General features: G+C 43.2%; 1 protein-coding gene across 1 annotated transcript; it reads right to left on the bottom strand.

The window, feature by feature from the left end:
- Window positions 1–2,863: 2,863 nt before the first annotated feature.
- Window positions 2,864–23,090, bottom strand: exoc3l2a (exocyst complex component 3-like 2a). The gene is made up of 14 exons (XM_063186139.1): window positions 22,911–23,090; window positions 21,745–22,070; window positions 19,611–19,828; window positions 18,396–18,664; window positions 17,298–17,902; window positions 15,531–15,645; window positions 15,184–15,294; window positions 14,702–14,802; window positions 12,913–13,023; window positions 11,112–11,247; window positions 7,391–7,513; window positions 6,830–6,985; window positions 5,980–6,101; window positions 2,864–3,963 (listed from the first exon to the last, which is right to left on the bottom strand). The coding sequence occupies exons 1-14, from the start codon at window positions 23,088–23,090 to the stop codon at window positions 3,690–3,692; spliced, it is 2,847 nt and encodes a 948-aa protein (XP_063042209.1). The 3' UTR covers window positions 2,864–3,689.
- Between the last annotated feature and the right edge of the window lie 1,940 nt (window positions 23,091–25,030).

Genomic DNA, 25,030 nt, shown 5'->3' on the forward strand with positions numbered 1-25,030 from the left:
CAGGTTTCATATTCTTGTTGTATGCGATTCCCAGGGACCTCCGTAGGTTGCAAATGTCTACAGCAGTGGTTCTCAACCTTTTTTGAACAAATGCCCCTTTGGCCTCATCACAAGCCTCCCATCGCCCCCTTGACGTCATCATGAGTCTGACAACACCCCCTTAGTATTAAAAAATGAAATGGACTAATGCCCCCCAATGGCATCTAAGCACCGCCCCCTCTCAGCTTTATCCTTCTCAACACCCCCCTAGAGCTCCCCAACGCCCGCTGGGGGGCTCTACCGTCCCCGTTGAGAAACACTAGTCTACAGGCATCCGTGGAGCTCAACATAGGCTTCATTTCCGCCAGTACCTGGAGTAAACTGGCGGGCAGCTGCAAGCTAAACAACATTTACAGTTTATCTTATATCACCCTGGTATCTATAATCAGCGCCACACTGCTTGGGTGTAGCGGCGTCTGTATTTATAGTGTTGACAGGGCTGTTGTTATGGTTTGTAAGACAGGTTGGAGTGGGGTGGGTTGAGACCTGGATGTGCTAACATAAATAAACCGCAGACGTGAATGCATCCCCATCCAGGGCCTGTTCCTGCCCGGGCACCTAGCTACTGTTCAGACTATTCAGAATAGTTTACACGACGGGGAAATCAATTTCCTTGTCTCCCATGGATGTTTACCTTAGTGACATCACTGCCTATGTCACGGCATGAAATATTTATCCAGTTGTTTATTTCTGAGTCTCCGTTACGTTCTTTTTTTTCTTTTGAAAAGAGAGGAATTTTTTGCTGATATGAAAATAAGATTAGTGGCTAGTGCAGACAATATCGATAAGTGTGGGGAAGTAAGAACAGGTACAGTGTGCTGGTGTACAGTACCAGGGTCGCTAACAGCTTTGACCAGGCCTGGGACAAAGTCATCTGAAAGGGCCCCCCTCTCAAAATACAAAGTAATGGGACCCCAATTCTGGGACCCTCATTTCCTTTTTGGCTGGGACAACTGATCTGTTTGCCCCCCCTCCTGTCAGTGGGCACAGTATATTTATCAGAGCAATCAATTATTATCATTCTGTATGTGGTTTATTATGTTAGACCTGCAAATGTGATGAAATTAAATGTGACATTTGCTCTTATCATCATCATCATCATCATCACCATCGTCTCTGGCATTGTGCACATGTTGCCTACTAGAAAGTTGTAAGGCCTTTGTTATATATCTACTATTACCAGAATGGCAACGGCCAAGTAATAGTAGTTATACTGTAATCATAGTAGTTTTCAATGTCTTTTCAATGCGTCTTTTCAAACCCTTTCAGCGTTTCACTGGTACGTTATGAGGCTACAGTAATGCATCATTTATATGAGATACTAAAACTTAATCAACACTGTTTCCATCATTCTATGAAACCTTCATATGCATTCGTCAGAAAAGAAAGGTGAACACATCAAAGTTATAATCTATCCAACATTTTTTTTTTACTCTTCATTAAGCAAGGAAAGGAAAAGAATTTTGATTTAGTGCACTCTTGCATGCAGGCAATGGCCAAAAAGAATGCATTCATATAATTAACCATTATCAAAAAATTTGGCATTAACCAAAATCAAAAATCACAGATAACACATCACAAAAACATTGAACGCTTTGGAAATGCCCTATATTTGAACCTATTTCACATTTTGTCCAGGAATGTTGTCTGGAGTGAGGGAGTTTTTGTGTGATAGTGTTTTCCCAGGGGAAGTATAGTGAGAGGTGAATCATTTCCTCTTGTTCGCTCTAAACCACTGGTGAGATTTTTAAGCAACTGCCGTGGAGTGTATACTGTAGGCCCTATATATAGTAATAATCCAAAAAAATGAGCATTTTGTAATTTCTAGTATTTTTAGGTAGCCTCATAATGTGTGCCATTCTGCAAGTGGAACACTGTAGTAGTCATTGAAAAGACTTTCCTATCATAATAGGCCTACTACAGTACTACAACAGTACGTGTGCTACACCACAATGACATTACACATGGCCTTTATTAATGTCTAACAACTTGTTTTGCTGCAAACTCAGCAAACAGCAACAGGGGGCATGTTTTAACATGCTGTAAACTCAGAAAGAAAACAAGTTATCCATCCAGCAAGACATCTCTCTCTCTCTCAGGTGTATAAATTAGAAGTAAAAGTAATGTTATGAGTGTAATTATTACAACACTAGTAGCATAATGACATATCCGCAACCTTGCCATATCATAGTACTAGGGTAGTAAGTACATAACAGTTCTTCTACTTTGTACTTTATACACCTCTGCTCCCTGCCTCTGTCGGTGTATGTGCCTTTACTCAGCCCAAGCGCTCTCCTCTCCAAGGCAATCAGACTAACTCAAGGAAAAACAGGCAGGAGTGGGAGGTAAGCAGTACACAAAACAAAGTTGGCAGCCTTACATGGTTCCGAAAATAAACATCCAGCCAGGTGATTAACAGCAATCTGTTTTTTTCCAGGCACACTGTTCTTTTAATTAGAGGAAGCATAGAAACAACAATCCCCGGGAATCTTTCCAAGACCATTCATATCTTGAAGTGCTGTCAGATTTGCAGCGCAGATTACTCCAGGTAGGCCCAAGGATGTTGACAAGAACTTTGGGTAAATGTGGGAAACTTTAACCATATGGTAAAATATGGTTAAAGACATATGGGGTCCATTTCTATTTCTCAAACCCCTACACGTGAAGCATCACTTTAGACTAAATATTTTGTCCTACTACATGCTGTTAAGAAAATTGTTATATCCGTAAAAATCACTGCAGATATCGTCCCAGTTTCCTGTTTTGGTAAAGGGCCAAAAATAAATCACCTTTGAAAGGAGTTGCCATCTTGTTTTCTCACAAACGTTTTTCACTCATAATTTATTTCTTCAAGTCACAAGGGTCACAGAGTAGAAAAGAATGGTTGGCAGTTGGTGGCCATTTCTTTTAAATAACTGATGAACCAGTTCATGGAAAGAGAACAATATTTGTCTGATCAAGTTTATGCCAAGCCCAAGCATTTGGCTGAGCAGGTTTATTGTCTTTCAAAGCAGCGTGTGACAGTATTTCTTTCAAAAATATGAAGATGGTGGATAATCCACACCAATGCAAATACAACGGAAACACAACATCAAGAAAACAAAAAACATGTGAGGGGAAATATGAGATTATTGCACATTTTAAGGTGCTTAACTACAAAGCAATAAATAGATTTGGTTGATGCAACAACCCCTCAAGATCAGCAAGTTTCCAGCACATTCTTAATTCTTCATTTTCATTTACAATTTTAAACATAAATTACAAAACTGAATGAAATAGTGTTTTACTAAATACGGTGAACATTTTTAGTCTTTTGATTCATCGAGCTGTAGTAGGATGTTATGAGTCCATACTCTGTGAAAAATATGATCTCATGACTAAAACAAATGAAACGCGATAAACATTTTATGTAACATAACTGCACATATCGTTGCATTATTGGCAAATAGTCCTGTTGAAAGCCATTGTCTGCAACTGTGTCTGTCTTGATTATGTTTATTTACATCCATATTTAATTCACACTTTTCTTTCAGTTGAGACCGAAGATTTTGCACATTCCTTTTCATGTTTTCCCTTTTACAATCATATCGCATGAATTCCTCCATGGACCAAGATGGCCTCCTTTTCCAAGATGGCCACCTGAGAGAGTCTCATGTGTAGCCGCGGCGATGGCGGTACCTAAATCTGCGGCGCGGCCATATGGGAGCCACCCAGGAGGACACGGTGAGGGCCACTCGCACCACCACCAGGCCCACGCAGGACATCTCGCTGGTGACGGGGATCTCGGAGAAGAGGGTGTGGTCGTGCGGTATGTGCACGGGGCTCTCGCTGTTCTCCAGATCGCCCACGATGCTTAGGATCACCTGCCGCTGCGTCTGCTGCATCATCCCCCGGACATTTAGCACCGTGGAGATGTGTCTTCTCCTGTCGGGGGAGGAGGAGCAGAGGGTCAGGGGTCATAAAATACAAAGACATATTAAAAAACATCCACAACTATTAGTTGAACTAACAACAGCAACAAAATGGATTTTTATTATTGTTGCGTGCAGTGACTATGCAACTATATCGTTTCGGCCATCGGCCAGTCATTTGGTCGATTGGAAACTCCTTGTTTTTTGGAGGTTTGGATGTGACATAGTAGCTCTGTTGACCTTGACCAGTCTGAATATGTATGAAACCACTGACACCATAGAACACTCTACCCTACCGAGCTACAGTATTAGCCTGGGCTAGGCATCTGTAATGCTACATAACGATATAGGGGACCAATCAATTTTGAGCATGTCCATTTTCACTTATCACCATCAAATTCAAAGTATTCATTATCAATGGGAAAATTGCCTTTTGTCATACATGAAAATGTGGATCTTCTCCATGTCCGCCATTTTGAATTTCCAGAAGTAGCCATCTTTTGCTGCAAAACGTACTGTACTTTGGTCATACTAATAAATAATGAGCAATGAGCAGCATAGTTGCAATGCCTACTAAAGCCACCATCACCATCTTACACAGGGCACCTTCAAGGCTGCAAGAATACCCTAAAAAGCAGATGTTTTTACTTGAGAAATTTAACATTAAAAGAAGATGTTTTCTTGGACTAATCTAAGGGCTTTGAAATCTGGTTAGGGCACGCTGCAAGGCATCCTGCTACCTTTCGAAAGCAGGAGATGTTTTCGCTTGAGTGACTTAACATGTGTCCAGGAGCTGAGGCCCCTGCTCTTTGATGTGATGCGAGGCACCAGCCAGTCTCCCGTTGGGATGGCAGGAACAGGAAGTCCTTGGCGGCTACTTCCTATCCGCAGCATTGAATTGTGCGTCAGCAGGAGATTTGCCACTCAGCTAATGACCTATTCTCCAAAAATTCCACTTCATCACTTATAAATACACAAACACCTCCGCTTAGCTAGTAAATACCCACTGGACCCAAACCGTCACTCTTTTTTTCTTCTTCTCTTTCTGTGTCTATCAAACACATCTTCCTAAAAATAAGGCACCGTTGGCAAACAATGGCGGCTAACTGCTGTTTTTTTCTGCTTCTTGGTAATGGCCGCCGCATATCTGTGCTCGGGCACTGGTGCCCTCTGTGCCCTAGGAAGGATGAAGTGGAAATAAAGCAAAAAATAACATATACCAACCAAACTATTTTGGACGTCCTGACCTTGAAGAAACCTCTGGGTCCCGCCAGAAACAACACTGTGGGTATATGAGGCAGCATCCTTTTGTCTCTCTCTCTCTCTCTCTCTCTCTCTTTCTCTCTCTCTGTCTCTCGCTCTGTCTCTGTGGCTCATTAAATTGGTGGAAAATTCCTTGCTATGTTTAAGCCGGTTGGCCTGCCAAAAATCTTGATCATAATGGCTTACTTGCTATTCCCATGACTTACCACAAAGTACTGCGGTAAATATGTGTTGAGCTGTTTATTTGTTCAATGTCCCTATGGCATCATTAAAAAAATAATTTCTTTAAATAGCACCAGCCTTGATGTGGAAATGCCATTTTGTCTGATAGGTACTTCTATCTACACCGCGATGAGTTGACCTATTTACGTACCTATAAATGACAACTCATTAGTCTTGCAGCAATGCAAAACATCCATGTATGAGATCGTTTGCAGCTACGCGCAGCAACTATACGGCACTGTGTATTTCAGAAATTTGCTATTTGGAGGGTTTGAATGTGACGTAGGTCTGTGTGCCTTGTTTATTTGGTATTTAAGCTATGTGGTTGCTAGACAGAAGTCTTGGCCGATCCCGCATATGTGTTGACGTCATCTTGATTCATCTTAATTGTTGTCCATTTCCTCCAATGCCACTTTCTGGGCTACCAACGTAGCAACAACTCAGGGTGGTATATTTCCACCCACCAATGACAGGCAGTGATGACGCTGCCTGGCTACATAATGAATGGTCAATTGGGGGTGGGGTGGGTGGCACTATGTCTCACCGTATGTCCGGAAACTCCTTCACCAAAACTCCCACCTCCATCTGAATGGACGGAATGTCCTCGAGGAGAATGATGTCTGCCAAGTGGCCAATGACACTGTCAAACCATGAACATTCAGATTCCTGCAGGACGGGGGAGAGAAAAAAATAGACAGGATCTCAGAGAAGGATTCTTGATTGCTGACATTCTTCAAGCCTATCCTGTTTCAGAGTATTGTCACTGAACAATAATACCATATACTCCTCTGGGAAAACACTGCTTCTACAGTACTTCCTTAAAAGTGAAATGGGGAGGAGGGGGACTTGTTTTATGATGGGTAGGAAAAAAGTTGCAATTCACTTGTATAGTTGTATATCTCATAAAAAACCTGCACTGCTATTCTGTCATTCTATGGCGATATCCTTCAGCTACTCTTTGAATACTTTTCCCCATCAGAATCTACATAATTCACCCTTATCATATCATGAAAATTGTTGCACAGACACAGCAAAAGCCTGTTATCAGCAGTGCCACCTGAAAAGATTTGGTATGAAGCAAACCTTTGTTGGCCAGCACTAAGGCAAAAATCATTTTACCATAGCAACCATATGTTCAACAATGAGTCACAAAACAAAATCGAAAAGTTTTTTGCTATTTCAAAAGGCTTGCTACAAAGCAGATCTTAGTTACGACATTACAAACCAGGGGTGCATTTCTCGAAAGTGTAGTTTTCACTTGTGTAGTTGTCACTTGGGTAGTTGTCAATGGTAAATTGCATTGCAAACAACAAAGTACTGTGGCTAAAGCGGTTAGCAACTGCGGTTTCGAGAAATGCATCCCAGGTGTTTGACTAAAGACTAGTGTTACTGACCAGGTCTTTGAAAAGTGCTTTGATCTGTTTGGCCTCGTCCTGGAGTCTGTAGGCCACCCTCTTCCTCATCTTCAGGGACGTGCAGATGACGCGGCCTTTCATGATGGCTCTTACATACTCGATCAGGACCCGCCTGTGTACCTCATTCACCAGCGTCTGTCAACACAACACAACATCAAGTAGGGGTGTAAATAGTAATCGATATGTATCGATGCATCGACCCTACGGACGACGATGGAATTGAATCGTATCGTATCGTGGGTCATTCTTTAATATAGAAAATAATCGAATTGCTGGCCCCTGCCAAATGCCCTAGCTGTCCTAGCAATTCCCAACCGTATCCCATCTCTTTCTTTCACTCATTTCCTTTCCCCCTCTTCTCTGTCCTGTTATAATAAAGGCTTAACATTCCCGTAATATTACATAGCTAAACAATAAAACAAAGAAATTTGTGTGACAAAATGATGGTTTACAGACGTGATGTATGAAATCAGTTCGAAAAAAAGAAAAGGTATACCAAAAGACGAGTGTGACGTTAGCCAGGTTCAAATGAGCACGTACCTGATATGGAGGGCAGTCCATTCTACGGAACTTCTTGAAGTGCTGTTTGATGATCATCTCTATATTCTCATAGGCCTCAGTGTTGTTTATCCATTTCCGTTTCACCAGTTTATCGAAAAAGGGCTGTAACAGAAATGGAAATAAAAGTTGGAAAAGGTGCTCACAGTCCAGGACCGTAGACAGTAGGAAACAAGTCGGTCTTCAGAGAGACTGGGCCAAGGACGACTGGAGCATACAGGATACGCTTTTCTGTTATTTTATTGTGGTGCGAGCATAACTAACGTTTTTACGCAGCACCACTGTAATAAAACTCTTTGAGCATCTCATCCTTCAACTTTAATATATTCAATTAAGTTGATCCTTGCTGGACAGGAGCTGGATTGTGTAATGATTGCTATAATGATTTTCAGCCATGGAACTCATTAGGGATATCCTAACACAATGACAATGATTGTTATCGTCTGCACATTCCTTTCCCACTGGAATCCAACCAAGAAATCAAAATGGCTGTCCAGTGAAAGACACAATTGCTTTGTAGAGTCGCTTGAAGTTTGTGTGCAGCAGCGGACTACTCAAGTGCATAGTTTGTGCAAAAAGTGGGCCACCTCAAGGGTACAGGACTAGACTGACAGACTGGCAGACTGGATGACTCAGCAACACCCTTTTTTTTGGATGTGGGTGGAACAGCAGACCAAGTGGCCGGCTGGCTTCTTATCATGTGCGCTCATGCATCAACTTTCAGGAAACCTGGAGTGCTCATTAGAGCAGGCCAGCACGGGACAACGTTATTGTCAAAGAGCTGGCAGAGGAGTCCGTATTTGCTCTCTTATGCATATTGCTGTCCACGTCCAACCCAACGCCCTTTGGTGAGAAAAGGTCAATATTTGCTAACTGTAACAATGGATGACTCACAGAGTGTCCTGTACTTAGTGGATGAAGCTCAGACAACAGGGTATGACTCCTGCTTAATAATCGTCTTACTGGACGTCATTGGCGTGATTGAGTCCGACCTGTGTCAGCATTTACTGATCCAGCTAACTTTTTTTAAAGTAATTTTTGGGGGCTTTACACACCTTTATTGGTGTTTATCAGACAGGATAGTGAAGCAGAGATCGTAAGTGACTTGGGAGAGAGAGACGGGGAAGGGCTGGCAAAAGACCCGCACCGGGAATCAAACCAGGGTTAGCCGCGTAGTAGACGAGTGCCCTACCGTTAGCGCCATGGTAGGGCCTGATCCAGGAAACTCGAATGAAGTCCCCTGCTCATGGGAACTTCCAACACAGTTACGGTAGGCTGTGTTAGGCAAAAGCAGTGCTCCTCCAGCCCAAATCATTCAACATTTAGAGCCAAAACTGCAGTCTAGCCAGTCCCTGCATCTGCTTTGTATTTTGTGTATTGTAAAACAACAATACAAGATGAGTCTAAAGGAATTACATCCAGATAGTATGTTGATGGGTTTTAACCGCTTCAGTTCAATTTCGGGTAATACATATGGTCTGTTGACATCAATTTCATTTTGATTATTATTATTGACTAATTTCATTTCAAGTTCATTACAGTAGCCTGATAATGTGCACGTTCAGCCAGTGGAACGCTGTACTAGTCTTTGAAAACACTGAATATCATAGTACTGCAACAATATTACACAGAGTCTCTAGTAATGTATAACGGCGTGGTCATTGTCCTTCTGGTAACAGCACATTTCTAACAGGGGCCTTGTCTTAAGACAGTAACCAAAGAGGAGGTGGTGAAAGGCTTCATTGTTTCTCTCAATGCCTGGTGAACTGGTCTTGACTGAAAATGCCTGGCCCGTTTTTTCTCTTTTTTTTGCCCCAAGCCAGCCCTGCTGCTGTGCATTCAGGCAGCCAGGAACACATGGCCACATGTGATGGCCTATCTCCATTCTCATCTGTGCAGCGCGGGACACCAGAGCTGCACTAAGGTATTCACCATCTGCACCAGGGAAGCGGAGGGGAAATTGCAACGCATTCAATTCAGGGCCTTATGTAATCTTATACACTGGCTTGGCTCACCGGCCGGGGGCTATAGGAACACCCTGGATAAAATAAGCCTTGGGAGTGGAGTGGACAATCTACAATAATACAACACCCTGACGCTTTTGGAGTGCCTAGGAATGCAATATGGTCAGCAACTAAAAAAAACGAGGGGACCGGAGTGAACTGTTGCGTGTGTAGTTGAATTCTTTGAATGAATGAATGAATGAATGAATGAATGAATGAATGAATGAACGAATGCCTGCCCCTTTAAAAAAACGTCTGTTTCCTCCAGTGAAAGTCAGACAAGCCAGAACGTCTTGTTATTAGCTTGCAGCACATGGCAAAACTAATCATCCCATCTTTATAAATGTGTTGCAAGACAAAGATGTCTGACATGACAGTACTTAAGCTATGAGCATCACATCTCAAAGTTCATGAGTGTTTCTCTTTTACTTTCACGCTAGAAATATTTCCAAGACTAGATTTGTCTTGACTATCAAAGACGGTTGAAGAATGCCCGGATAACTACAATAGCCTTTGTTCTTGCCTTAAGTAAAAATCAATCAGACGACTTCAAGCTGTTTAGAATACAGCTGCCAGGCCTGGTACTGAGACAAAGAACGGTGATCACCTCACCCCTGTTTGAGCTACACTGCACAAACTCAACTATACAATTGATTTCAAGTCTCTTCTGATTACTTTTAAAGTGCTATGTCCTCTGTTCCAGAGACATATGTGGTCTCCTGCCACTTCATACATCTGTATTAAATTCAAGATCACATGGCAGTGGTATTTGAAGAACAATGGTAACCCTCAAAATGAAGGAAATATGGCTTTTCATGACAGGGTAGAAAAGGAAAGATTTAATTTATGTATATGTATACCAGGAATGTATACCAGACAAACCGGGAATGTATAGATGTCCGCAACACTGTTAATGCTCAAAGTGACTTCCATCATTTATTTCAGTTACTTTATTTTGTCCAGCACCTGTACTACTGTGCGCGCATTCTCTACCTTCTTAAACCGGGAATGTATACCAGACAAAAGCAGTATCCTCTTTTGAGTCAGTAGAACTTGTTTATAACAAAGCTTTGCTATTTTTAAAAAAAGATTCAGTATTTATTATTGTCAATTTCTAATTTAATAATTCTAAGTTATGCTTACGCTTCTAAGTTACCATTTTTGTCTGTCTAAAGACTTTCTATCCGTATAGTAGGTCTATTGCACTACGTCTTACATTTTATGCATGGCATTTCATTTCCATTGAATTCTGAATTGCACTTACACTGTATACCTGTACTTAAAGTGATACTGTGCCATTTTTGGAAATAAGCGCATATTACACCTCCTCTTGAGTTACCGTAAATGAGTTTTACCTTTCTCCTGTACTTCCAACCGTTCTCTGAGTAATGATTTTACCTCCATGCTAGCAGTTGAGTAGCAGTAACATTGAGTCCTATGAGACCAGCTGCCGGCTAACTGGTCTCATAGTACTCAATGTCAACTGCTAGCTTGGAGGTAAAATTTGCACCGCCGTACTCAGAGAACGGTTGAAAGTACAGGAGAAAGGTAAAACTCAATTATTTAACTCAATGGGATGTGTAATATGATATTATTTCCAAAATTGGGACAGTATCAGTTTAAACTTGTACTTGCACCAGATACAGGTCTATTGGGTTAGAACTAAGAAAATATTTGCTTGTACTTGTGAAATGTCTCACCCTGATATTCTCAAACAGTTTGTCGGTGAGTACTTGAGTGGCCTGGTTGACAATGGTCTCCAGAGAGGAGTGGGCCTGGTACAGGGAATCCTCGCTCCCCAGCGAATCACACTGCCGGCATCGGTCCACAAAGTTCCTGGAAAAAACAAACAAACAGGAGAAATGCATGTCAGACCAAATAGAAGAGGAGGCCCCGTCATCTGACATCTAGAGGGTGTTTCACACTCATACATAGACTGTTCTGTGGCACAGCACCACAGAATGAAATCCCAGCACTACAAATTGATCAACAGACGCACACATCAATGGGGTATACACACATGACACTTGCACTGGCGTTGCGCAAACGTTTTCCTGCCTGTAGCACCACACATAGAGCACAAAAAGCACATAAATCGTTATAGTGCATTCTCTTTGTCTCAGCATATACTGATACTTAAATCAGATACTGAGATACTTACACCTGCAATTTTTCCGAATTTCAAGAACTCAAATAAGCTTTTCAAAGAGGAAAGACATGTTTCAAGCTGTGTGTATCCTAATAGTTTATTATTTAACACGTATTTCATGAATAAGATGTCTGCGATAATACCATAAGTGGCATAGACAAGGCTTATGACAATCCTGGGCTGCACATCATGACAATGGAATGTACCATTCCTTTTTTTGTTAAAGATTTTTAAAAATATATATTTTTCAACTTTATTTGACAGGACAGTGTGTGAGAGGTGGGCAGGAAGCGAATTGGGAGAGAGACGGGGAGGGGTCGGCAAAGGACCCGGGCCGGGAATCGAACCTGGGTCAGCCGCATGGCAGGCGAGTGCCCTACCGGTTGGCCACGACAGGGCCGGAATGTACAATTTCATTCATTGAACGTGCTTGAGCTGTGTGTGCAGCCGCCTTGAATTGTGAATGCATGCAGGGGTCAGGGTGAACGTCCAAGACTCACATGGGCCCACACAACTTCCTGCTTTTCAATATGCAAACCTACTCGGAAACTAAGCTGCGAGTGCAGATGGAATTCTCTATTATACAAGGTGTTGCTAGCCTACACGAGTACAGTTTAAAACAACAGCAGCATTCCACATTGGCTAAAAAGGAAGTGGGTAACGGCCAACGGCGCACAAGTGTTTCGGATCCGTTGTCTGTCTGTTAGGGCTATTTCCGGAACAATGGTGGTCAGTCTCTTTTTTTCCCCCCGACTGCATATTTTACAGTGGTGATGTTATTCACTACTGCCTTTTCCACCCTAAATAGAATGGGTTAAGGATACGGTTTACAAGAAGCCTAGGCTATTAATAGACCACCACTGCAATTGCATAGGGTCTGCATAGGGAAAGTAGAGTACAGTATAGTAAAGTACAGTACAGTAGATTGAAGTATAGTAGAGATACATTATTAGATAAGGAAGTTAAAGGTATGTGTGAGTATGTTGGGGTTTTTCAGCAGTTTTTTGGCAGTCTATACAGCCCACTCAAAAATCTTTTCATTCTAATGAATATAGTAGATTGGAGTAGAGTGCAGATACGGTATTGGACCAAGTTAAAGTCTGGTACAGTATAACACACGAATGTCAGTGTAGTTGTACAACCATAGTGAGAGTGCCTTAGCAGAAGCTCTTGATCATACCGATGGTCCTATAAAGTGTCTACAGAAAATGACACTATTCATGAAAAAGCTGTTGAAAATTCTTGTGCCTTGTTTGGGCTTTCAGTTCAGTTGGATGATGGTCCTCCTTAGCCATAATATTCATGACTCCCATGCTTTACCCAAGCCCACCAGTCTCTTAAAATGGCTTTACCTGAAGGGAGGAATGCAGTTGACGAGGGCGATCGTCTTGGAGATGTAGCCGTCCCCTCTGTCTCCGAAATCAGCCTGCGTCTCGTGAAACAGCTCCACCTTCCTCCTGAAACTGCAGCCAAAGCAGTCAGTACCGACACCTCCACCACCAACATCATCATTACAGCCAAAGCAGTCAGTACCGACACCTCCACCACCAACATCATCATTACAGCCAAAGCAGTCAGTACCGACACCTCCACCACCAACATCATCATTACAGCCAAAGCAGTCAGTACTGACACCTCCACCACCAACATCATCATTACAGCCAAAGCAGTCAGTACCGACACCTCCACCACCAACATCATCATTACAGCCAAAGCAGTCAGCACTGACACCTCCACCACCAACATCATCATTACAGCCAAAGCAGTCAGTACCGACACCTCCACCACCAACATCATCATTACAGCCAAAGCAGTCAGTACTGACACCTCCACCACCAACATCATCATTACAGCCAAAGCAGTCAGTACTGACACCTCCACCACCAACATCATCATTACAGCCAAAGCAGTCAGTACTGACACCTCCACCACCAACATCATCATTACAGCCAAAGCAGTCAGTACCGACACCTCCACCACCAACATCATCATTACAGCCAAAGCAGTCAGTACCGACACCTCCACCACCAACATCATCATTACAGCCAAAGCAGTCAGTACTGACACCTCCACCACCAACATCATCATTACAGCCAAAGCAGTCAGTACTGACACCTCCACCACCAACATCATCATTACAGCCAAAGCAGTCAGTACTGACACCTCCACCACCAACATCATCATTACAGCCAAAGCAGTCAGTACTGACACCTCCACCACCAACATCATCATTACAGCCAAAGCAGTCAGTACTGACACCTCCATGACCAACATCATCATTACAGCCAAAGCAGTCAGTACTGACACCTCCACCACCAACATCATCATTACAGCCAAAGCAGTCAGTACTGACACCTCCACCACCAACATCATCATTACAGCCAAAGCAGTCAGTACCGACACCTCCACCACCAACATCATCATTACAGCCAAAGCAGTCAGTACTGACACCTCCACCACCAACATCATCATTACAGCCAAAGCAGTCAGTATTGCCACCTCCACCACCAACAGCATCATCACGCCTGACAGCATTTTCATCTTCTAAAAAGCTCATGCACCTGTTACCACTGTGACCAATGACAAAAAAGATATTTAAAGCTCCAAAAGACTAGTTGATTTCACCATATCTGCTTTAGATTACACACAGCAGTTTTGGCACTTTTGTCTGCTCAAAAATGGTCATGTATGATTGTTACCGCCTTGATCTTCGATCATTTTGACCAGAGGTGTACAAAGAAGAAGCAGAAGTACATTCATGATGTGAGTACAACAATTGTACATGATATTGGATGTGGTTTTGTTTTTTTTCCAAATAATTTTTGGCTATTTGCAGACAGGACAGTGGAGAACAAACAGGAAGTGAGATGGGAGAGAGAGATGGGGAAGGGCCGGCAAAGGACCCAGGCCGGTAATCGAACCCGGGTCGGCCGCGTAGTGGACGAGTGCCCTACCATATCAGCCACGGTAGGGCCTGATATTGGATGTTGATAGTTGTTACATCAGTTATTCAACTGTACCCAATGGATATTCAAGATGGTTTTTACTTTTCTTTTATCTGTAATTCTACTTGATACACCTCTTCTCTTGTTCTGCTACTCTTGTCTTGTCTGGAAAAGGTCCTGTGTGATGGCCCCTTACCTCTGCAGGAAGTCTGCTAGGCCACTGAGAGTGCAGCGGGCCACCCGAGCTCCCAACTGCTCGTTGATGGCTGTGGATCTATCGATGTCTATTTTCAATCGCTAAACAGAGACACAGAGAGACGCAGAGACAGAGGGAGGGAGAGAGAGAGATGCAGGCAATGTTTAATTTCAGACATTCTACTTTTTCACACAGAGACAAATTCATACCCATTTAGAGGAAGCGTGAAGTACAGAAATATTGCTCTCGGTTTACACAGATTGTCATGTATACTGTATGTGCATTTGTGCATCTGTGTCTGTGTCTGTGTGTGAGAATGTGTGGCAATGAATGTAACATCATGGATCATGAACTTGCTGGTGTGTGTGTGTGTGTGTGTGTGTGTGTGTGTGTGTGTGTGTGTGTGTGTGTGTGTGTGTGTGTGTGTGTGTGTGTGTGTGTGTGTGTGTGTGTGTGTGCGCGTGTGTGTGTGTTTTACTGACCTGTATGACTGAGCGTGCAAGGTTGGACTGGTACTCCTCAATGTGCATAGACTGGGCCCATCTTCTCTCCTCGTCCTCCAGTACTTGTGAGAGCTCAATGCTAACCTTGTCCTGCACGCGCACACACACACACACACACACACACACACACACACACACACACACACACACACACACACACACACACACACACACACACACACACAATTGCACTCAGAATGACACACTTAATCACAATCATTCTATGTTAATTTAATGTAAATGTGTTAATTTATGCCAATATGAATGTTGCGTAGAAGTCAATGCATCGACACCCTCTTTTACAAGTCAATGGTGAGGTGTATTACCTTGACAGTATTGACACAGTCCTGCTCCAGTCTGTCAATACACTTGGGGGGCAGCAGCGGCTCTAACTGTGTGCAGTCAACTGGGGCCATCTTCCCCACTGGTCCTAGCACATCCCTGCAGCACAGGACATGCACTGTATATCATTGGCATGTACTACACATCTCCTTCTCGGGCCAACAGACATGTTTGATCATTGGCAAAGGTGGTTACAGGGCGAGGGAAAAAAGACAGTGTAAATTACAACCAAGTTTCCCCGGTTTCTCTCATCCCAACTCGCATCCTGTCTGTCCTTCACTGTCCTGTCTCATAATAAAGGCTTGAAAAGCCCCCAAAAATACTTTTTTTATAATTATTATTATTATTTATTTTAAAAATCAAGTTGATATGCCTACCTACAGACATACTGTACATATGACATCCACAAACAGAGTCAATGAAAAAGAAAAAAATTGCACAAAAAACCCCACTGCACCCTGTAACAATTGATCACTGTTTTCGAGCCCACAGAGAATTGTGGTGTTGTCGGTTCCCTCATCTTATCTTGAACAGAATGGCGTGTTCACATAAAAAATGAGAAAAATCAAAAGTTTTTTTTTGTTTTGTTTTTTTGGGTTTTTTTTTTTCAGCCTTTATTGTTTTTTCTGAGACAGGATAGTGCAGGAGAGACAGGAAGTGAGTTGGGAGAGAGAGATGGGGAAGGACCGGCAAAGGACCCAGACCGGGAATCGAACCCGGGTCGGCCGAGTGGTAAACGTGTGCCCTACCATATCAGCCACGGTAGGGCCAGAAAACTCAAAAGTTGGTTTGCAATGGGAATCAAGTAAAACTTGGTTTTATTAAGTGAACTGTGATGACAACATAGACATCAGAAGGGTCACCCCTGGTGACTCAACCGTTGGGTCATAAGCAGGGCTTTAAATTAACACCAGCCAACGGGCCAAATGCCAAAAGCTAACTAGCCACTTTGACTGATAGTGGGTGTATGTTTGGCTTAGCCAAATTTGGCTAGTGATGAAAAACGTTCATTTATTGCCTTGGTCAAAAGCATTTACTATATGCAATGCTGTACGAATGTAGGACTTTCATTGGTAAGTACTTTGCCCCAGTACACCTGGTGGAGGAAGCAGCCTGAAACGATTTGACCATCTTGTGTATGCTTCTTCTGTTTTGCATGCATTAAGACTAGGCTCTGAGGGCGTTGGTTGAATTTGTTAGGTATTGTCTTAGGTGTCTTTGGGTTGTGGGTCAAGCTGATGTTGAAACACTCGTGCACTTACACCTGTTGATATACCGTACTTGCTTTGCTTACGCTATGATTCCGATGTAATGTACGACTGCATATGTTGAACAAAATAAAAAGAAGTTTTAAAGGCGCACTGTGTAGAATGGTGGCCAGATTAGATTTTGCAACTGCAGTATTTAGCTCGTTAAAATTGTGCTGTTTACTGCTAATTAACTAATATTTACCAGTATGACCACAGTACAGGAAGTTTTGTAGCTAAAAAATTCTATTTCTGCAAGTGCAAAATGGCAGACAATGGAGAACACCCCTCTGTTCATGTATGAAAAATATAATTTTCCCAGTCATAATGAATACTTCGAATTTGATGGTGGTGTAGGTAACATTTGTGAAGGTACCATTTGTGAATGGGCAGCATGAATTCTGGGAATAAGCTACTAAAAATATTACACGGTGCACCTTTAAAAAAAAAAGAACCAGCCTGAAACCGGGCAGCTAATGGAAGGCCCACAGTAGACTACAGTACCTGCTGTAGATGTTGTAGATCCAGTCCAGGAGGGCGTAGGTGTCTGTGATCTGCAGCGGCCCGCTGGTGAGTGTCTTCAGCCTGGACGCCACCGCCCGGTGGTAGCTCCGCACGTACACCTGGAACGCCCCGAACTCCTCCGGGTAGATGGCCACCACGTTCCTATTGGCCGCGTCCAGGTCCTCCAGCACCCGCCCGCTCAGCCGCTCCAGGAACCCGGCCAGCTGGCCCGCCGAGATGCCCCCCGGCTGGGGCAGGGACCAGTCCGCCGCCTCGCCTACCGCCTCCTGCCAGCGCCTCATCAGCCCCCGCGGCCTGGAGCTGGACCCAGACCCGAGCCCCCCTAGTCCCGTCCCCATCCCCATGCCCATGCCCATGCCCGTCCCGAAGCCCTCGCTGTGGGACATGGACACGCTGTGGCTCATGGAGATGGAGAAGCCGCGCTCCCGCTCGCGGTGGATGCTCTCGGGCAGGGAGCAGTCCTTCTCGCGCTGGATCCAGGCGGCGTCCGCCTGCTCCTCCTGCTGGATCACCAGGACGACCAGGCCAAGCTGCGGCCCGGCGCACGGCTGCCGCAGAGACTCCCGCACCACGTCCCACATCTCCTGTTAGTGCAGACAAGGGATGACAGGGTGAACATGGTAGACGAGGACAATACATTAGTCAGATGTGTTGACTAAAGTACAGAGGTAACTTTTAAGATGGAAGAGAAGTTCTTGCAAAGAATCACATCCCACTTCTCCTCTGGTATGCTATGATTAATATGCCCTCGATTGTAAGTCACTTTTACAACCCATTTTGTAAGTCACTATTACAACCCATTTTAGCCTAAGCCCTATTAAAACCTAAATATCTTAGCCTCTGAAGCACATAAAAACAGGAAACAAGTTGCATTTAAAAGCTAGAACCTTCTGCACTATTTTGCACTAGAATGTGTTCATTCAGCTCTAACATATCCATATTTTTAATAAACCAGCTCAAATCTCAAGAACCTGAATGCAGCGTACATGTCGCTCCAGGACACAATGGGTTAAAAGCCAAAGAGCCAAATGTCCAAATGCCAAATGTCAAATCTAAATGTTAACCTGTTGGTGTTACCTGCTGCAGGGCCTCGTAGAGCAGCTCCACGTCCTTGGCCTTGCGCCGGCCCCCCACGGAGTCGCCCCCCAGCCACAGGCCCGAGGAGGTGGCCGACATGGTGGACTCGGCGCCGCTGCCGGCCGACATGGCGCTGGAGCGGCGGGAGGTGAGGGCCGCCATGCTGGGGCCGTTGTTTTGGTCCAGCTCGCACTCCCGCTCCAGCTCCTGGATGTGCGTGTCGGCCAGGAGCAGGTTCCGCTGGTTCACCAGGCGGAGGATCTCCAGGACTGAAAAGAGGGTTACAGCCACGATGGTCAACTTTGGTAGAACTTTTAAAAACAAAGGCTAAAACTTTGGTTAACTTAAAAAAACAAAACTTTTTCACTCCTGGGTTTGTCCTCTGGCACAATCTCCACATCATATTTCCAGAGAGACTGGATAAGATGTTATACTCTCAGAATCTTTGATACTACTACATTCTACTCTACTCTATTTGACTCTATTCTATTCTGTTCTATTCAATTTTACCTTCTTGAGTGAAACTGAGAGAGGTTTTCTAGGGTTGACCTCTGGCAAGGTCTCCAACCTCTCCTCCTGGGTGACTCCTGGGATTATCCTATTCTATTCTATTCTACTCTATTCTATTCTATTCTATTCTATTCTATTCTATTCTATTCTAGTGGTATCAACAATAATCGATTCGACAATGCAATGCAGGGCATGGACAATTCAATTCAATGCGGCAAGTTCCATAATCGATGCTGCATTTTTTTTAAGTTTCAATTACTTCCGTGGATATTTCAGGAGCAAATGAATGTTAAATTAAATAAAAGAACTTCAAAGCATTGAAAACGGCAAGACTGATACAGAAAACAGCCAATAAAATGCTGCTCAGTATCTGACTACTTGTATTGCCTCATCATGACTGATGAAACCTTTGCTTTGCTTTCAGTAGAAATGTAATGCATTGCAATGCATAGTAGAATAGAATCGAATTGCTACCTCCCGAATCGTAATCGAATCGAATCGTGAAGGCAGTGCCAATGCATACCACTATTCTGTTCCACATCCGTTGTGTGTACCTGAGAGGGGTTATCTGGGCTTGACCTCTGGTGGGGTCTCCACTCTCTCCTCCAGGGACTCCTGGGATTATTCTATTCTATTCTATTCTATTCTATTCTATTCTATTCTATTCTATTCTATTCTATTCCATTCCACATCCGTTGTGTGTACCTGAGAGGGGCTCCCTGGGCTTGACCTCTGGCGGGGTCTCCACTCTCTCCTCCAGGGACTCCTGGGAGATGCGGTCTATCATGGACTCCCGCCGCAGCTTGCCCAGGCTCACGATGCGCAGGAAGGACGGCCGTCGGCGATCGTTGTCGTCGATCTCGATGCTGGGGTCGCCGTGGATGCTGTCCCTGCAGGTGGAGTCCTTGCGGAGGCTGGCCAGACTGGAGGGAGAGGAACAGAAGGGATTATGGGGGTGCAGGAGGACAAGATAAGGGTGTGGTAACAAGTGTACAACACGTGGGGTAATGAGTGTACATGTCTATGATAACACCAGAGAGAGTAGAGAGAGAGAGGTTCCATTGGCCCATTGTTTCCGGGTTCTATTATTGCAAGGGGGAGGGGGGGGAGGAATCCCCCTTTAGGCAGACCTAGGCAGACCTAAGGACTGTTCTATTCAATGCAGAAGTATTATGACACGCCCCTTTAGGCAGACCGGAACCTGGTCATGTTAGGTGCCCATAGCAACCTATTACATTGGCATATCTCTATATACTTAAAGAATCTTTGATAACACTATGAAAAACAGCAATATTGACTTGATTATGATTAACAGGTGTATGCATGCTTTTCCTGTGGTGAATTTCAAACTGTAGCAATGTTAATGGACAAAGAATGTTTGGCCTTTGGAATATGACGATGGAGTGGGGTCTGGTCGCCAAAATATTCTTAGGTGCAAAACGGGGTCCCAGAAGAAAAAAAGTATGGGAATTGTATGGGGGCAGCTGTGGTCTAATGGTTAGGGAGATGCAGGGTTGCAGGGTTGCAGGTTCAAATCTCTCCCTTACCTCTCCCTACACATCCACCCTTGGCTGAAGGGCCCTTGAGCAAGCCACCTAGCCCCTCATTGCTCCAGGGCCTGTAACCAATACCTTTTGGATAAAAGCATCAGCTAAGTGTAATGTAATGTATACTTGTCTAAAGACAGAGGTGACCACTTAGGGTGGAAGATCAGCTCCTACAATGTAACGTGTTTTTATAACTATCTAACCATCTCATTTATCTTTATCTACTTATTATTTAATCTTATTTACAAAATATTATGCAAGCGACTCTCCCCTGATATGATCCGCACTGTGAAAATGAACAATAAAAGTATAAAACGAGAGGAAAACCATTCCAGGCAATATATTGCGAAAAGACTGCTGAATTAAGTTGTTTTTATGGGGTTTCAGATGGTCAGCATGTCCCACTGTAAAACTTTTGCTGATGCAGTGTCAGTATACAGTAGATATCCGGTTCCTTTTCAAAGACGTTGGTCACGGGGCCCACGGCAAAACAAATTCACTTGAAATAATAACAAACAGACGGCTGTCCACATGGAAAGACTGCTTCCCCTTCAATTCAATTTTGGGATAGAATGGGCAAGAAAGATATTTGGACGTTAGTTAAAACTCTAAACAGTGCCTTTTGGTTTGATACCGGAATGGGTCAATTATAGATTACAAAAAAAAAATCAAACAGACACACAAATGCACAAATATACAGACAACCCCCGGCAGATTGATCGGCAGAGAGACAGATAGTCTGCCTGACATGCAACAGCAGTCTGTTCTTGATAAGCCCTGAAGAGGGCCATATGGGTTGAAACGTGCAGGCATTGTAGCCAAATAAAAAAGGATAAAAATTGCAACCTTGAGCACCACAGATTTCCTCTACCCTGAGCAAGTTTGAGAGCCCCTATATACCATTGAGCACCAAGGAAAAAAGGTGAAGGCCCTGAAGCACTCCAATTTCCTATTTGTTTTTTGACACGCAGCAGACTTCGATAGACCCAGGCAGACAGACTGACCAACCAACAAACAAACAAACAAACCAACAAACAAGCGAACAAACAGAGAGGCAGACTGGTACACAATACACAGCAAACCCAAACAGACAGACTGGCACACAAATACACAGACGGACCCAAACAGACAGACTGATCAACAAACAGACAGGCAAACTGGCACACAAATACACAGACAGACCCAAACAGACCAGCCCCCTCCCACACATACACACACAAAGCACTACACTCACTGATTACATACACAAATACACAGTACGCACACAGCACCTCAATCTCTCAAACACAGACCTAAATCTCAGCAGGTTCATGATCTCCTCCGATCCCCTGCGGCTGTTCCGCCTCTTCTCATTGGGCAGGGTGGAGCTGCGGGAGCTGGGCCCGTTGCTGCCGGCGCCCCACTTGTTGCGGGCCGTGTTGCGCAGCTCTTTCCCCAACTTCCCCAGTGTCTTCAGCGGGGACGAGCTGTAGAGACGCACCAGTGTGCCCCTGCCCTTTGACCCTCCTCCTCCTCCTCCTCCTCCTCCTCCACCTCCACCATTCTCCTCCGGCTCGCTGTCGAAGGAACAATGTCGCTGCTGGGCCCGCTCCAGGGCCAAGGCTTCCTCTGGAAAATACTGCACAGTAAAAAAAAAAAAAAAAACGGGGGTGTAAACATTTCAGGCCTTAACTTGTATAAATAATTTACAACACTGTGACAATTACTCTAACAGTGGAGTCAAAAGTCAGTATACAAATCTGCGTGTGGGCAATACTGTACAGCTCTTAATATCTGCATGATAATGATGAGTAGAGTTGACTCAATAAAATGTTACACAGACCAAATATGGACCAAATATGTATGGGACCAAACATTTTCTTAAAACAGAGTTAATTTCAAGTCTTTATTATCAACACTGGCATTTTTTTCACCGTGTTAACTCTTTAAGAGTCATATTAACAGGTCAGTGGTGTTTCAGCAGAAGCACACATCAGGGCGGGGCAACAACAACCAGTGCCACTATTGTATGTTTTTTTATTTTTAATTTTATTTTTTTTAGTGGACTATCTCAGAATCATCTATCAGAAGCATCTTCATTGCAGCATATCAACCACCAATTACTAACTAATATAATTGCGCCACCTGATGTCTGAGGCCAAAAAAATGTCTTTGGCCCTAAGACAGGTGTGTTTACTTTGTTAATTCTTATTAACTGGCATTTTTGCTGTGTGGGTCTGCTGCTGCTGCTTACTGTGTCAACTCAAGAGTTACAGTATGTCAACGCTAGAAGTTTTACTGTGTCACCTCAAGAGTTATAGTAACAATGGCGGTTTTCCTGTGTCTACTTTTGAAGAGTTATATTATTAATACTGGAAGTTTTACTGTGTCAACTCTTAAAGAGTTATATTATTAAAACGGAAGTTTAACTGTGTCAACTCTTGAAGAGTTATATTATTATTAACACTGGTGTTTTTACTGTGTGGGTCTGCTGCTGCTGCTGCTGTTGAAGGTCCACTTCCTCGAAGGGATTGAGGGTGCCACTGGTAGTCTGCTGCTCCACGAGGCCTCCACCTCCTCCTCCTCCTCCTCCACCTCCTAGGCCTTTGTTGTTGTGGCAACCCTTTGACCGCCCTGGCAGCTTCTTCAGAAAAGGCATTTCTGGTACTGAAGGGGGGGGGGGGGGGTGGCTCGGTCTTCTTCCTTAAAAGCTTGACGGGAGCCCAAAAATAGACCATGCGTTATTATTGCGCTTGAACTTCCTCGCCTAGTTAAACGCACCAACACCCAACCCGATGAAGAACGACATGGAAGAACTTTGTCAGCTGGTGAAAACAACTTGACAACTAGGTTCCAGAAAAAGACTATACTGGTGTGGTGGATTCAGAATGTTTCAGTTCAGCGTATGTAAACAATATTCGATCATACATATTGATCATACATACAGACACATTGTGTAATGGTAAGTAATAGCTGAGTACCTGAGCTAATTGAATGAAAGTGTTATGGATACAAAAATAGAAGCATTATGTGAACTTCCTTCTTTAAGGAACCAAGAACAACATGGAAGAATGTTGGCAGCTGCCGTAAATGCACTCAACCACCTCCCAATATCAGCATAGTTCCCATTGACTATGTGGTATAGCAGATGTTACATATCTCAGATATTGCTCATGAAGAAGAAAGACTGTTGCATGAATAAATGAATGAATAATCAATATAATCAGTGTGGTGGTCCAGATGCAAAAATAGATGTAGACGGGTATAACAATAGAAGCAGTATGGGAGCTTCCTTATTTAAACTACCAAGAACAGCATGGGAGGACTTTCTCAGCTGTTACAAACAACTTGACAACCACCACTAGCAAAGGTTACAGTGACTGCATCACAGTGCAGACAAAACAGGTATGTTTAGATGGTACGATTCATAAAAAAAAACCATGAGAAATTGGCTGAAGGTAACTACACTGAGTAAAATATGATGTTGCAGACACAAAAAAAACAGAGGCATTGTGTGCTTGCAGCTCTTTTCCTAAAGACGCAAGAGGAACATGGAAGACAGTGCAATTATTGTTGTACATAATTTGACAACCTAGCTTACTATAGTGACTGTGCAACAGCAGAAAACACATAATAATTGAACTGTTTAAGACAACAGTATTGCCAAATACGCATCAGTGGGAGGAATGACAATCATTGAATCAGTTTAATAAGTAGCCTACTAAAGACATAATTTGAGAAATGGTGTGCAAGAATTCAATAACTGATTTGATTGAATAGCCTTACAGAGTCAAGCAAGTAGTGCAAGTTAACAAATTACCAAATTACCAAATTGCAGTGTTATATTATTTGTTATGGGAGGTATTACTGAATACTATACCTAGGTGCTATTCCAGAAAATATTTCCAAAATAATTTAAACTTGATGCCTTCATAGTGATTTTCCCTACACGTACACAGTGTGGAACATTGCATTCAAGTTCAGTCAGGGTGCAATTTGAGTCTTTTGATACCTCATTGACTTCACGGTACCTCATTCTTCTTATTTTAATGCTTTCACAAATAAACACTATTGTAGTTGCCATAAATGCTTTGTGTTAATAGTTGATTTAAGTTCCCATTTTTTAAAAACTCATTGTTCTTGTACTCTTTACTCTCCACTACTTTTTAACCAGTGGATTTGATAACGTGTTTTTTCACAATTAAGGTCAGGACATTCCAAAGTCATTCATTATGACTCGTTGAAAATAACAAATTATAACTACGCAAATACAATGGCTTATGCAGAGATGCATGGATTTATGTGATATATTGGCTTCCTAAAACTGATTCGATTGTGATAGGTCCTCCAAAGTAGCATTGGTAATGAAAAAAAGTTTCTTTCTTCACTCTGGTCTAAAGTGATTTATTTAAACACCACCCAAATCAGAATAAATGTATTCAGCACTTAAGTGTGCAATTTGAGTTTCAGGATTTTACCTATTTTTCACAATTTCGGGATATCATTGAGGAATAGAGAGTAGTCTAGGCATTTAGCACAAACAGGATTTTACTGTATGAAAAGCTCAGACTGCCCAAATGACCATTAAAACAATTTCTT

This window comes from Engraulis encrasicolus, chromosome 20, assembly GCF_034702125.1.
Source record: "Engraulis encrasicolus isolate BLACKSEA-1 chromosome 20, IST_EnEncr_1.0, whole genome shotgun sequence".
NCBI lineage: Eukaryota > Metazoa > Chordata > Actinopteri > Clupeiformes > Engraulidae > Engraulis > Engraulis encrasicolus.